The following is a 13110-nucleotide window of genomic DNA, read 5'->3' on the forward strand; positions in this document are numbered from 1 at the left end:
AACGCCTGACCGCACAGCCACCGCATAACATAATGTTTTGCGGTTGGATTTGGGTGAGCCACACACACCCGCACCCGCAACCGTACCACTAGCACTTGCAGTCGCACCACAATGACCCATCGATGCCCTGCCACCGATGCCACTGGCTAATGGATGGATTGTGTGGATGGGCCGTGTCGAGGCCTAATTGGTTTTATTAAACGTCATATGAATAATGTTCGGCGGCAGCTGCAACTGAATGGCCAACATCCCGCATCCAGCAAACCAGCAACCAAAAAGCAGAGGTTAAATTAATGAAAATGCTTTTAAGCAAGGCTTTAGTTGCAGTTGCATCCTTGACACGGTTACCGGCTGGAAAACAGGACTGCCGCCCCCTGTTGACTCTGGACAAACAGTCCTTGGCGAACTCATCAAATATTAAAGCTCCAGCGGTTAGGCAGAGATATATAGGAGTGTGTGCTGAAAATCTAGGTGAGTGGCAGATGTCCTGCCTGGTAAGGCGGTGGCGCCCGAGGCACCAATTATTCCAATTCCGCGCCACAGATATTAATGCCGGTGCCATATTAAAAGATTTGTCAACGGCCAAAAGTTTTGGCCATTGTTTTGGCCTTGCCCACGGCAAAGGCAATGGCAAAGGCGACGGCAACGGCAACGGCAACGGCAACGGCAACGGCCGACTGGTCCATTTTTTGGCCATCGCCGGCTAATGTCTTTGTAAGTGCTGCGATGGCCAAGTGCAAAACTTTGGCAGTGGCGGACATTATTTTTTCATCTTTAGTGCGAGCCAAACTGAAAGTAATTTACGCTCGTAAAAACTGCCAAGCCGAGATGCCAGAGAGCGGCAAACTTTATGAAATTTATATACGAATACGCCGGGACACATGGTGGGTTTTTGGGTTTCTGGAATCTGGAGTCTGGTGCCTGGATACGGCATTCAGGATTTTTGGGATCTCATTTTGGGATGGGGCTGAGGAACATGGCTGTCCGACGTTTGCCGAGCCTATAAAAACTTCGACAGCGCATTATTTTTCCTGTTTTCTCCTTTGACAATAATGGAGATTGGGGATTGAGGATTGGGGAGGCTTTTGGCTTTCCCCCAGGATAAGGCGACGAGGACCAGGCTAAAAGTAAGGGGCCCAGCACAAAAACTGGGCGAGAAATTTACGTGCGCTGCAAAAGTTCAATAAACGAAATATTTCTGGCCATGATCATTATTTGGCAAACGGAGCGCATAATAAACACATAAAATAAACAAAACTTTTCAATAATCGACTTTTTTCCCCAACTCGCACACGCCCCGGCCTCTCCCTCTTTGTCGGTTTGTTGTCGTCCTGGTTGGTGTTGTTGTCCTGATTTTTCCTCTCACTCCAAAAAGGAGTCTTCGTTTAATGTTTGCTTGCGGCGACGACGCCCAGAAGGAGGAGGAGCCGGAGCCCGAACGGGAGCAGAAGCAGGACCACAAGCCAGGACCAAGTTTCAATGACAAATGAAAAAAGTTGCCGCTGCTAAAATAAATACGCATTTTTTATAGGCCTGCCCGGAGAATAATGCCCAAGCAAGTATCCATGCATTTAAGATTAAAGTATTTTAAAGAGTGCAATAAAACTATTTTCGAATCGATTTCTAGCCAGCTGAGGAGCAGAGTTTAAGAGCTGAAGACTGATACCGAGCACACAAAAGAGGAGAGCATGGCACTTTGGAGATTTGGGGAATTGTATCGCAATTTGCATGCACCGCACACATACAGCTCCGTCAGAGCTCGTGGCGCAGTTAAAAGGAAGTGTTAGCCTGGCTAAAAGGCGTGGCCCCCCTACACACACACGCACGCCTCCACACCAGGCCAGTATGCAAATAAAGGGCAACATTGTAATTGGGGGGAAATATATGTAAATTATTCATCATTGCTGATTAGAAGCCTTGCCAAAGACGCATGCCAAAAGGGAGCCGGGGATGATGGAGGAACCAAAAAGTAAAAGAAAAGGAGGTGGATTGGGATTGAGGAGATGACGGGTGAAATGGATGGAAGTAACAGTCAGAAACAAAGCTCAAAGCCCGGCCGGAGTCGTGCGCTTGTTAGGCACAACGGGTCCCCGGCAGGAAGTAGTTGAGCAGGACCCGGGAGCCAAGGAGCCAAGGAGCCGAGACCCAACAATTTGCATCCGCTCTCTGATTCTTCGACTGCCCGCCCCGGGATCTACCCAGGGTCCGGCGTCCTGCGTCCTCTTTTTTGGGATGAGCAGCGATTCCGGGGCAAATGGCAGATTAGTTTTGATTTTTTCGCCGCTCCAAAAATTCCACTCTCTATTGAATCTTTGGCCGTAAAGCGGCCAAATTGCAGCCAAGCTACTTTGCATATTTGAGTGGCCCGGACGCATAAAGCACTAAGCACTGAGCACTAAGGATGTAAGGATATGTTAATTTGACCAACACACACACCCGATAGCAGAGGTGCCCAAATGATGAAGCCTAACAATGGGGCCCAAGTGATTTGAGTAGGCCGCATAAATTTCCACCCATAAAAATCCCATGGAACGTCAATCTGGGAGATTGGAACTTTGCATAACAATGCGCCAGGGCCCGGGCCCGGCCACGCTTTCCCAAAAAGTCAGTCGGCAAATTTGTTGGCAAAAAGCCATCGACCTACTTACCCAGTATCTCCACCGTGTGGGTGATTTCCCTCGGATCCATGGTGGCAATCTGGCAGATATAATCTCCGGCATCCGTGGGCTGGGCGTCGCGTATCTGGAGATTGAATCCGTTGACCAGGCGTACTCGAGGATCGGGTGTTACTTTCACAGATCCGGCCGTTAATATGGCAATGCCGCGCTTCCAGGCCACAACGTATGCATCTGCAATGGAAATACCAATATTGTAATCATCAATAAGTGGAAGTTATAATTGATAAATTATGTTCGAGAGTTATTAAATCGACGAATGTGGCCTGCATTTCAGTGGAAGTGGCAGAGTGGCAGTGGCAGTGTGGCAGAGGCAGCGTAAATTGAAAAGCCAGTATTCAAATGGCTCAATTACGGGCCGCTTCGTAGGATCTAAAAAGGCTAGAAATTCAATTTGGCATGGACCAGCACACACAATCACACACTCGCAGCCAAAGGCAGGACTCCAAAGGCAGGAGTGGAATATAAACCGCAGACAGGCGGCGGGAACAACACTGGATGAGAGTCAGACAGGCACTCAGTAACACCCACTTGATATCCGCTAATGTGCGGCATTTGCAATCATACGCCAGGACGAGAGGCAGTCAGACACCAGGATGCTCTCAACAGCACCAGCAGGATGCTGTAGGAAGGATGCCAGTCAGACAGACAGTGCTACAGCATAGCACACATATTGGCGTTCCCTGGGGTGGACACCATTTGTGAAAATGAACAATTTCTAAACTTATTATCCCGAATTTGTAATGAGCTTAAAAAAGTTTATAATCAACTGGGAAATATTAAACATTTTATAATTATTTAAATTGTTTTATAAACATAAAAAGAGAAAAATATTTGATGCAACAAATACCTTTCACAAACGGGAATACTTAATATGGCATTATTGAACCGCTTTTGGTCCACCCTAATCAAACACATCAATAGACAAACTCAAACACACACACACCCATTTCTAACAGTCCAATGGCAATGGCGTATTCATCGAACTCATTAATTGTGATTCCTTTTTCAATTTATGTGAGTTGCTCGATGTAAATTTCCGTGCGCGTGCAAGGCAGTGATGGGAAGGGCAAAAAGGACGAATCGGGACGAAAACTGATTGAAAGAGGTAGCGATGAGGCGGAGAAGGAGAGAGGAGCTGGAGCTGGGGACGGAGAAGTATGGAAAATGTGTATTGAAGCTGCCGGATTTGCTACTAATGATGTATGACTTCCGTGTTTCGGCGCCAACGAGCGGCATTCATTAAAAATTAAAACAATTTTGCCCGCCATCGACGACTAAGTGTGTTCTTCCCCGCACCGGGTGTTGAAAAATCCCGGGTAGGGGGAGGTAAATGATGTATGAGCACCGGTGTCCTTTCGCGTCCTTTCTCAAATTGATTTCACCGCATACGCACACACACCAACGCACACTTGCAGTCACTAGGACCTCGGCTGTAATAAAATGCTTATGAAGTCATTTACATGCGCATTCAAAAAGCGTATTTATTTGCAATGAGTTCAACAACATCAACAAGCCAAGGCGTCGCGGCACCGGGGCCCACACCAGGACCCACACCAGGACCTGCACCAGCAGAACCCGTAAAACCTGAAAGGCAATGCAGGCGTAGTGCACTGCAAAAACAAATAAATAAACGAGCACCACCTGCTGTCGTTAGCGTGCTCCAAAAGGGCTCGGAGGTGGAGACGTGGCAGGCTTGTGGTTACGCCAATGGAATGGCAAGTGGAGAACGGAGAATGGAGAACGGTGTCCTTGCTGCACAGCAAGAGTTCGCATAGAGCGGAAAGCATAATTCTTTAGGCTGCCACGGCGGTGAGTCCTTGCATGCATCCTGCTTAGGAATCAGGAATGGCATGGAGCTGGAGCTCAGGGCTGCCAGCCGAGTGTTGCAAGTTGGACGTGCTGGCGAAGTGCAGTCATATCATATTAGCCGCTTGATTGAGTTATGAATGAAGCAACGGTGGTTGCAGTTGTTGCAGTTCCTACATTGCCAGGATATGCAAATTGGGCAATGCTTTTTCAAATTGCCTTCAACCATATGCTGTACGAAATTTTATTCTGTCAATTAGTTGCTTTCCACAAGGGATTTACGAGGCACTCGATAGGTTAATTACCAAAAGTTGAGACTAATTGGCTGGCATTGTCCTAAAAGCTGTCAGTTTCCTTCGGTAATGCTTTAGAATATACCAGTGCCTTTGTTTTTCGCCCAATAGATACTTCCACAATGTAAAGAAATTCAATTTTTTGATGAAAATTTCGGCCAACATATTGGCCGAGTCTGCGAAGGGAGCCGGGCATGCCTTTGTTCCGTATGAGCCAAGATTGAGCAGCTTGCCAGGACTCTGCTGGAGTCCTGTGTCCGTTGCACGGGCTCACATAAATTAGAGCCCTTGTAAGTGTGGGGGGGGGGGGGGGGGGGGGGGGGGGTGTACCCGACTGCCGGCTGCAACTAAATAAATTGTTAACTAAAATAACAACAATCTAACGAAAACAAGCAAAACACGAAACGCCTCAATTTCCGGTTTAAGTGTTCTAAACTAAATAGAAACCAACACACACAGACACACTCTGATATATCCCGTAGTCAAGGATCGCTGGCAGGACTCGGGCATTACGACAACAATACATGCAAACAATTGCGCCGTTAAGCGAGCGGCAATCCTGGAATAAAACAGTACTGAGAGAAGGGTGAAGGATGTAGGAGGCAGGGATCCGGGAACCAGGAGCTGGAGCAGGAGCAGCAGCGGATGAGGATGAACGAGTGTCTGGCATGGGGCGGAAACTTGGTAAAAGCATTTCGGTTTTTGTCTGTCCGTCAGTACAACGAACTGGGCTCACATAAACACGGCCTCCTGGACAAATGGCCGACCACATGTCCTGCCGGCCGGATAGCTGCAGAGAGCGCTTGTTCATTGTTTACAGCCGAAAGCTAACTTTTAGTTTTCTACACTTTACCCAGTGACAGAGATACACACATTCGCACACTCACAAACACAGATAGCCATATGTGGCTGTGCTGTAACACACAGAAACATAGGCCATTCAAATATGGCCAAAGCCGGCATTGTTGCAGCGCCTTTGTCTGTTTGCCCGGGGCATACTGTGCGTATGCGCAATATGCCAGCCATCCTTGCGGCCCCTTGCTGGATTTTCTCGCAGTGCAGCAACAAGAACTACTTACACGGACGAGGAGGACCAAAGGCCGACCAACGGACATGTTGTTTGTCTGAGCGCAATTTATTGCATGTCGGAAAGGCCAATATTATAAGATGATGACCCCCGAAGATAAACGATGTTGCGGCTTAGCCGCCTGAGGCAAACTGGAGCGTTGAGGGGCACCGGACTTATCTGCAACTTCTTGTAGAACTTTCTCTGTGTGCCTGCCAGAAGGGGGATTGTGTTAAGTGTATACAGTGTGTGTGTGTGCGTGTTAGTACCGTAAAAAGCGAAATTAGAACTGTAAATGGCATTAATATTGAAACTTTGTTGCCTACGCTCTCCACTCCCCTCCCCGCAGTAAATCCAGGACGCAGTGGCATGGACTTCGTTCTGCTGTTTGCACAACTTCAACTTTTGCGGTACGATTCCATTTCCGTTTGCCGGGTAATAGTTTCGAGCGCCGACGCTCCATCAAAGCGTAATGAGCGTTTGTATGGCCGCAATGACGGGGTTTTTGTGTTTTGAATTTTATTGCATTTGAGTTTACAAGTTACAGCCCGTTTCCAGGCAGTAGTAGCCAGTTTGCCAACGACCAGTTACCAGTTGTTAAATGTTTTTCCACTGGCTTACTGATGTTTTTGCTATTTTTGCCCTTCTTTGTTGTGGCAAAACCGCAATGAAAAATTCACACGACACTCGGCCAGTCGGCGGGCATAAAAGGGCTTTGCACGCAGACAAGTTGAGCAGCGGATAAAATGGCCAGAGCAATTAATTAGCCGATTTAGAAAAGCTTAAAAATTGCAACACTCCAGCTACAACAGCTGCATGAAACTCCATAGCAGTGGCTTCTCAATGAAAATATTATGAAGTAATATTAAATCGGATTTCAAATAGATTAAGCGTGTGGCCTATCTACATTTTTGGAATTTTAAGAATTTGCTCGCCAAAGTGTGCAAGCATAAATTATATAATAATATTTACTCGATTCACAAGGCAGAATGGACAACAAACTGATTGTCGGGATTAGCATGCAAATTTGTCCAGGCATCCTGGCATCCTGGCAAAATGTGTCCCAAAAAGAACAATTTGCCGCCTGTCGGTGTTTGTTTTCTTTGGCAGGACTGTATCGTTTCAGGCAAAAGGACTTTGAAATTGGTCCGAAAAGGTGACTGGGAGATGAATGCACTTTTCGTCTAATGATCAAAGCTGCCTCTCGACTGTGAACTTTTCAAAAATTCAAATAACCGACTGGCTCAAGTACAAGACTTTCCACTTTATTCCTTATAGTTTCTACCCGCCTAGAGGAAAAATGAAAATTCCCAAGAAGCAAATGCAAAAAAAGAAAAAGCTTGAGAAAAAGTGAAAATAAACAGAAGATACAACCGACGCAGACAATGAAATAAACACACTTGGCGTGCCAGACATTGAAGAACAAATAAAAATTCAAATGAAATGATAATGATGAAATGTTCCAGTGCTTACTCGCCGTCAGACAGGACGACTAAGGATAAAGATATGGCGGGTATCTGGGGAGGCACAGTCAAGCCGAAAGATTACTCTTTCGGGGTGCAAAGCTCCGTAATAAGTGTTTAAAGGCATTTCATATAATATGGAAATGCCAACACTCGCACACTCACTCACCCACCCATTACATGCATCGTCCTTTGTGTGATTTCTTTCTTTTTCGAATTTTACGAGCTTGCATCCATAAAACGAAATGAAAATGCGCATAAATTGTACAAAGTGCTGGGGCCAGAGAGTTCCACGACTAAACTCTCTGGTTTTAGTGGGGTTTTAAAAATTCTATCAATTATTTTTTACACTTTATGTGCGGGGCCATAAAAAGGGATATGCCGCGATGTGTTACGGTTCACCTGCACCCACAGTCACGTCAAATCGCAGGATACTCGTTCCCGATCATATTTTGTGCCGTTCAGATGGCGCCTCCATAAAGTATGTGCTAATATAAAAAGGCGGCACATCGCGTTGCGGCTTCACTTTTTAATTAGTTGCATTTCATTTAAGGGGCGCGACTTAGCAGCGAGTATAATGAAATTGTCGTAGCGACACTTTATTAGCATAATGTGGCATTAGCCAGGGGGACTCACCGGTAGAGCAGCAAAGCCCTCGGAAAGTAAAGGTCCTGCAGAGTAAACCAACGCTGAGGCAATTTATTTCCCTTACCCTGCCGTGTTTTTCTTTTTATATTTACTTTCTGAAGCTTCCCTGCTTTCTTCTATTTTTTTTCTTTATTATTAGTACCCAAATGCCCGCAGCTATAATTTTGCTGCAGAAATTGTCTATGTATCGCATCGTTGGCGTTGCCACAGACTCGCCCTTGTTTCTCTCTCTCCTAAGACTGTCTCGTCCTTCGACTTCATCTTCGTCTGAGTCCTGGTCAAAGTTGTAGACATCTTCGGAGGCAATCAAGTGCATGAGAAACGCAAATGAAATTCTTTGTTCTGTATTTCCTTTTCTTATGAACGGATACTCCGACCGCAGACATCTTGTGTGCATATGTGTGTAAATGTTACGAGCGCCACATACACGCAGAAAAACTAATTTTTTTATTACGAATATATAAAAATATGTATTTTTTATTTACTTTAAATAATAAAAAAAAAGTTTTAATAAAATATTAAATTTAATTCTGACAAAAAAAAGTGTGTCCTGAAAGCCCTAGTCCTTATTTTTCCATATGCATCCATAAAATGTGAGCTCCAAGTGTTTTGGGTCGGAGAGTTTTTATGTAGCATTTTGTCGGTCGCCGAGTGGCATTAGATTTGACCATCTTGGGCGGCACTGTCTTGGCCCTGGTTTATTTTATTTTAGCCACATGTCCCATCTTCCCAGTGCCTCCCCGAGCCCTGGCTGGCTGCTGCTGTTGCTTATGCTAAATCCTTGTTATGTACAAATAATCTTGCACACACGACCGCATTTAAATTGAAAAACGTACATGGCCCGGCCACCGCTCAAATGCCAAGACTTGAGGGGAGCGAACGACCACAGCCGCAACCACTACACATGTCCATCCACATCCGGATGTCTTGGACGGACACATCTCCAGTTGTCCGCTTTGACCGCTACTGCTTCTGTTTTTCTGCGGTCCCCGGACAGACACTAGGGCAGTGAATTTGTAGCCCACCCGCCCGGGTCCGGCCGAGGGATTAATGCATAGTTGCGGCCATCGCATAATGTGGGCTTAATTATTTGTATGGCAGAGCCTTCGACCGCAGCATTTAAATGCAAGCTGCGTGGGCGAATCGGCCCGTGTTGGTATGCCGGGTGGAAAATGAGTTTTCCGGCTTTGGGTTTTCCTGGGAATCCTTCATCTTACAGCTACAAACTTACCCGTGTTGGCCACCTCGCAGGGCAGGACTATTGTCTCGCCGGTGATGAATTTGAATGTCTCCGAACGTGATATGAACATGGGCTCGTTTTTGGACAACATGCTCTGGGCAGACGCTGCAAAAGACAAGAAGGACAGAGAGACTAGATTTTAATATCAGATGCCTTTTGCTATTTTCGTTTAAAATACAAAGTAAATTACTCAAAATATTATTACTCGCCAGGCAAACATTGGGAGCTAAGAGCTGGCCAGCTTGTGTACACAAATTTCGAGAACACTCTGACCATTTAGATCAACATCATGGGTTCGAGTACCAGTACGGGTATGTGTGTGTCTTTGGATAATTGGTTTAGTGCATTTAAGAATATTTGTCAAACGTCCGAAAGTTCATAAAGTGCATTTTATTATGCCCATCCAATGAAAGTTGTCAAATTTACGCACAGGCCAAGTGCGCACATATATGATTGGAATGGATGGGGAAATAATTTAATGCACTTGCTGTTGATTTGCTAATCAATTTTATATGTCAAAACCAAAGTGGATAAGAGTGTGCTGTGTGCTGGCTGGCCTGTGTGTGTTTAAGTGCAAGGATACTAGCTTAGACATGTTGTCGGTGTCGGTGTTGTAGGTGTCTGTGTGGTATTGTAAAGTGTTAAAATGCACTTAAATATTAAAGCATGTTTTTGGCCCAATTCCCCACTGAGCCCTGAATTAATTCAATTGCTTGCAGGCCCCAGTACGGCCCAAAATACAAAGGCACCCGCAAGCGCACGCAATAGCGCATTACGGAAAATTTGTGTCTTGCATAATTTATTCAGCCCCCCGACCGGAGACCACATCAAAGCTCACTGCATGCAGTCCCGACATTAGGCATTAGGCATTAGGGTATTTATTTGGTTTTGTAATTAAACAATGATTATTGCATAAATAGCCAGGCATTGCGGCCGGCCCCAATTAAACTCAATTAAATGCTGCAGCTCCCAGCTCCCGTCATTATTTGTCCGTCCGGGCGACTTTTGGGAAATCGTGAATTGCGAGCAAGTCCCAAAACGGATACGCTCGTATCCGGTTACAAGGTAATCGATTACTTTTAGTGTGACAGACGGGGGCGCGCAGATACAAGCCGGACGACTTCCGCACGCAAGGACCCATTGAAATTGTGAGTCCTGGACGAGGAAAATAACAAGCGAGCGGCGAGGAAAAAAAAAAAAAACACAAAAAACTGTGCGTCAGCGCCAGAAGCAACAAAAACAAGGACAATGCCAAAAGGCGAAGGCAAACAATTTAATACGTTTAAGCGAATGTGTCAACAGGGCAAGCTGCCTTGAGCCTTGGGGCTCTGGGCGAATGTTGAGCGATGAACAATGCGGATGCGAGTGCGGGTGCGGGAGGGGATGAGGATGCGGATGCGGACCTAGGATCGAGGACCAAGCACTTTTGACACCATGACAAGGCGAGCCGAGGTCCTGGAATTGAATTGATTCGATTACGCTGCGGGCACAATAATGAAGTGTCAAATGTTGTATTTATCTGCTGCGAAAACATTCGTGAAGAGGTCGGGGGAGGCCTCCGAGGAAGGACTCGACCAGGACCTTGGAGAAAATAGGTAAGCAAAGCCAAAAGTCAGCAGCACGCACTTGCGTAGAGTGGAGGCTGTCAGGCGGCAGGACCTGCCAGGACTTGGCAGGACCCTCGATGCCATGTAGCTAGCATTTTATTTGATTCCTCTACTCTTGGCTTTTTGCCTCTCAATGTTTTGCTGTTTGACCTGACTTTTGTGCCGCCTAGTTGTGTTTTTTTTTTGTCGCCCATCCATCCCCACAGCTCCCATCTTGGGCTGTAAATATAATTTCTTTTGTAGCCAGTTGGCTATTCGGCTTTCGGTGCTTGTGACAATATTTTCGCAAGTCTCCTTGCTCCTCGCAAGGCGGATAAAGGCGTTGGCAGCACGTGCCTCTGCTCCTGTCAATCGAGTCCTTGATGCGGATAATAACGAAATGATGTCAGTCGGGGAGAAGTTTTGTTCATCGCCTGTGCTTTTGAAGTTCCTGCTCGGAAGGGTTTCCGGCGACTGACGACGACTGTCTGCCGTCTGGGGATTTGGCATTCGAGTGCTAATAAACCAAATGACTTTGTGCCACTTGGGGCACTGATCCGCGGATGCTGGGGATGCTTCGCCAGATGAAAGGCACTCTCTCAGCCTCTCATACACGTACACACGTGCCTCTGGAATATTTCTGCATATTTACTTGATTTTATTTCAAATTCTCCGATTCAGATTCAGATTCGATCCCCTGAGGTGAATGTGCACTCATTGAACCGGAGTCGAAATGCGAAGTTTCTATTTGCGTCTGGTCAGTTGGTCGCTTGTTCTTGTGTCTGTGTATGTGTCTTTACAATTCAATTTCAATTTTCCAATTTTTAGTGCCCGGTCTGGTCCGGAGGGCCTCTTTCCCAGTTCGCTGGCCAGTATTTTTTGTTTTTGTGGTTTCATATTCAAAGTTTTTCCATTAAAGTTATTCGCAGAGAATAAGAAAAGTTTGCCTCTAACACACCCACTCGCCCACACCCACACCCATACCACTCACATAAAATACAGTTGCAAATATTCAATTTGAGTAGAAAATTATCAAACAAGTTTTTTATTTCCCCGACAGCTTCATCCATTCATTCACGAGCTCCGCCCGCTGACCTTCATCAGAAAGTGTGCTATGAAGTAACGCCTCCAGTGCCCAGAGACTAGGCAAAAATTGAAAAATTTTCGGTAGCACGCAAAGTGCATAATATATAAAAAAGCCACGGGTTCCAGCTACAACTACAACAGTCTGCGATGGTTGTATAAAAAGCAACAGATGTTGCAACTGTTGTAATTTCGAGTGCAACGCGATGGCGGCTCGGGGACGCACCTGTTCTGCTCTGGTGTGCCGTGTGCCATTTTTTTGTATTTACCTTTTCCACCGGAGCTGCAACTGCGACAAATGGAATGGCGGCAGCTTGCCGGGAACTTACCCCACTACCTGTTCCAGGACAAACAGTAGCAGTGGCTGCGGGAAAAAATGGAAATTCATTAAGCGCCACGTTGAGGGTTGAGCGAAGGAACTATGGGAAACAACTTTAAGCCAACACTCGCCGAGGGAAAATCCGATGATAAAGAGGCCAAGGAGCAGATCTTAGCAGGTGCATTTCATGGCAACTAGCACCCGGCAATGGCAAACACGTAATATCTTTAAGCGGCTACTTATACCGGAGGGGGCTCCATATCGGCCGCTGGCTGACTAGCCAGACGTCTGCATAAATCTCCCACATTTCGGCCAGAGCCGGAGATCCAAAGCAAATGGAAGTTCTCCATGAAAGCCCCTCCAGCACTATTAACGTGCTGAGCACAAAGGGCAATCTGACGGGTGAAAAGGGGTCGATGGGGCTGGTTACTAGGGAGGTAGGGAGCCCAACCGAACTCAACTGGCAAATTTAGCACAAGGGAATCAAGGATTACCTCAGCACATACAGCAACATATTCTTAAGCCAATTTACAGATTTAGAAAGAAAAATAAAACATAAAAAATATAAAATTTAAAACCAACATTAAGCCACAATAATGTAACGATGCTCTGGCTACTGAAAACCCTCGAATTACCTAATTTTTAAAGCATATTTTTTTTAATTTTTCGTCGACTTTTCTTTCCGTGCATCGCCACACAATTTTCAAACAGTTTTCGTGTCTGGAGATGGAGCATAGAGCAGTAGAGGAGCCAAGGTTTTGGGGCAAGTAAGCATTGCCAAAATTGAGTGAAAACCAAAGTTTGATACTGTTGTTGCAACGTTACGTGCCACTCTGCCCTGCGCCGGCCACGCCCCTTTCAGCCACATGTTAAAACAATCTAAAAAGTTAGCGGGAAAACAATGTGATTGCAAGTGAAATATTCATGG

The 13110-nt window shown here is 46.0% G+C and overlaps 1 protein-coding gene across 3 annotated transcripts in view; it reads right to left on the reverse strand.

Annotated features, from left to right (window-relative positions):
* Nucleotides 1-13110, reverse strand: part of LOC108118579 (protein amalgam) — a 123767-nt gene that overhangs the window by 22160 nt on the left and 88497 nt on the right. For all 3 annotated transcript variants that reach the window (XM_017231338.3, XM_017231339.3, XM_070281788.1), the window contains exons 4-5: nucleotides 9186-9299; nucleotides 2649-2849 (exon numbers count right to left, since the gene is read on the reverse strand). In XM_017231338.3, coding sequence (XP_017086827.2) covers nucleotides 2649-2849; nucleotides 9186-9299 — 315 coding nt within the window. The remainder of the gene's footprint in view (nucleotides 1-2648; nucleotides 2850-9185; nucleotides 9300-13110) is intronic.

Source organism: Drosophila bipectinata, chromosome 3R (assembly GCF_030179905.1).
Source record: "Drosophila bipectinata strain 14024-0381.07 chromosome 3R, DbipHiC1v2, whole genome shotgun sequence".
In the NCBI taxonomy this organism is placed as follows: domain Eukaryota; kingdom Metazoa; phylum Arthropoda; class Insecta; order Diptera; family Drosophilidae; genus Drosophila; species Drosophila bipectinata.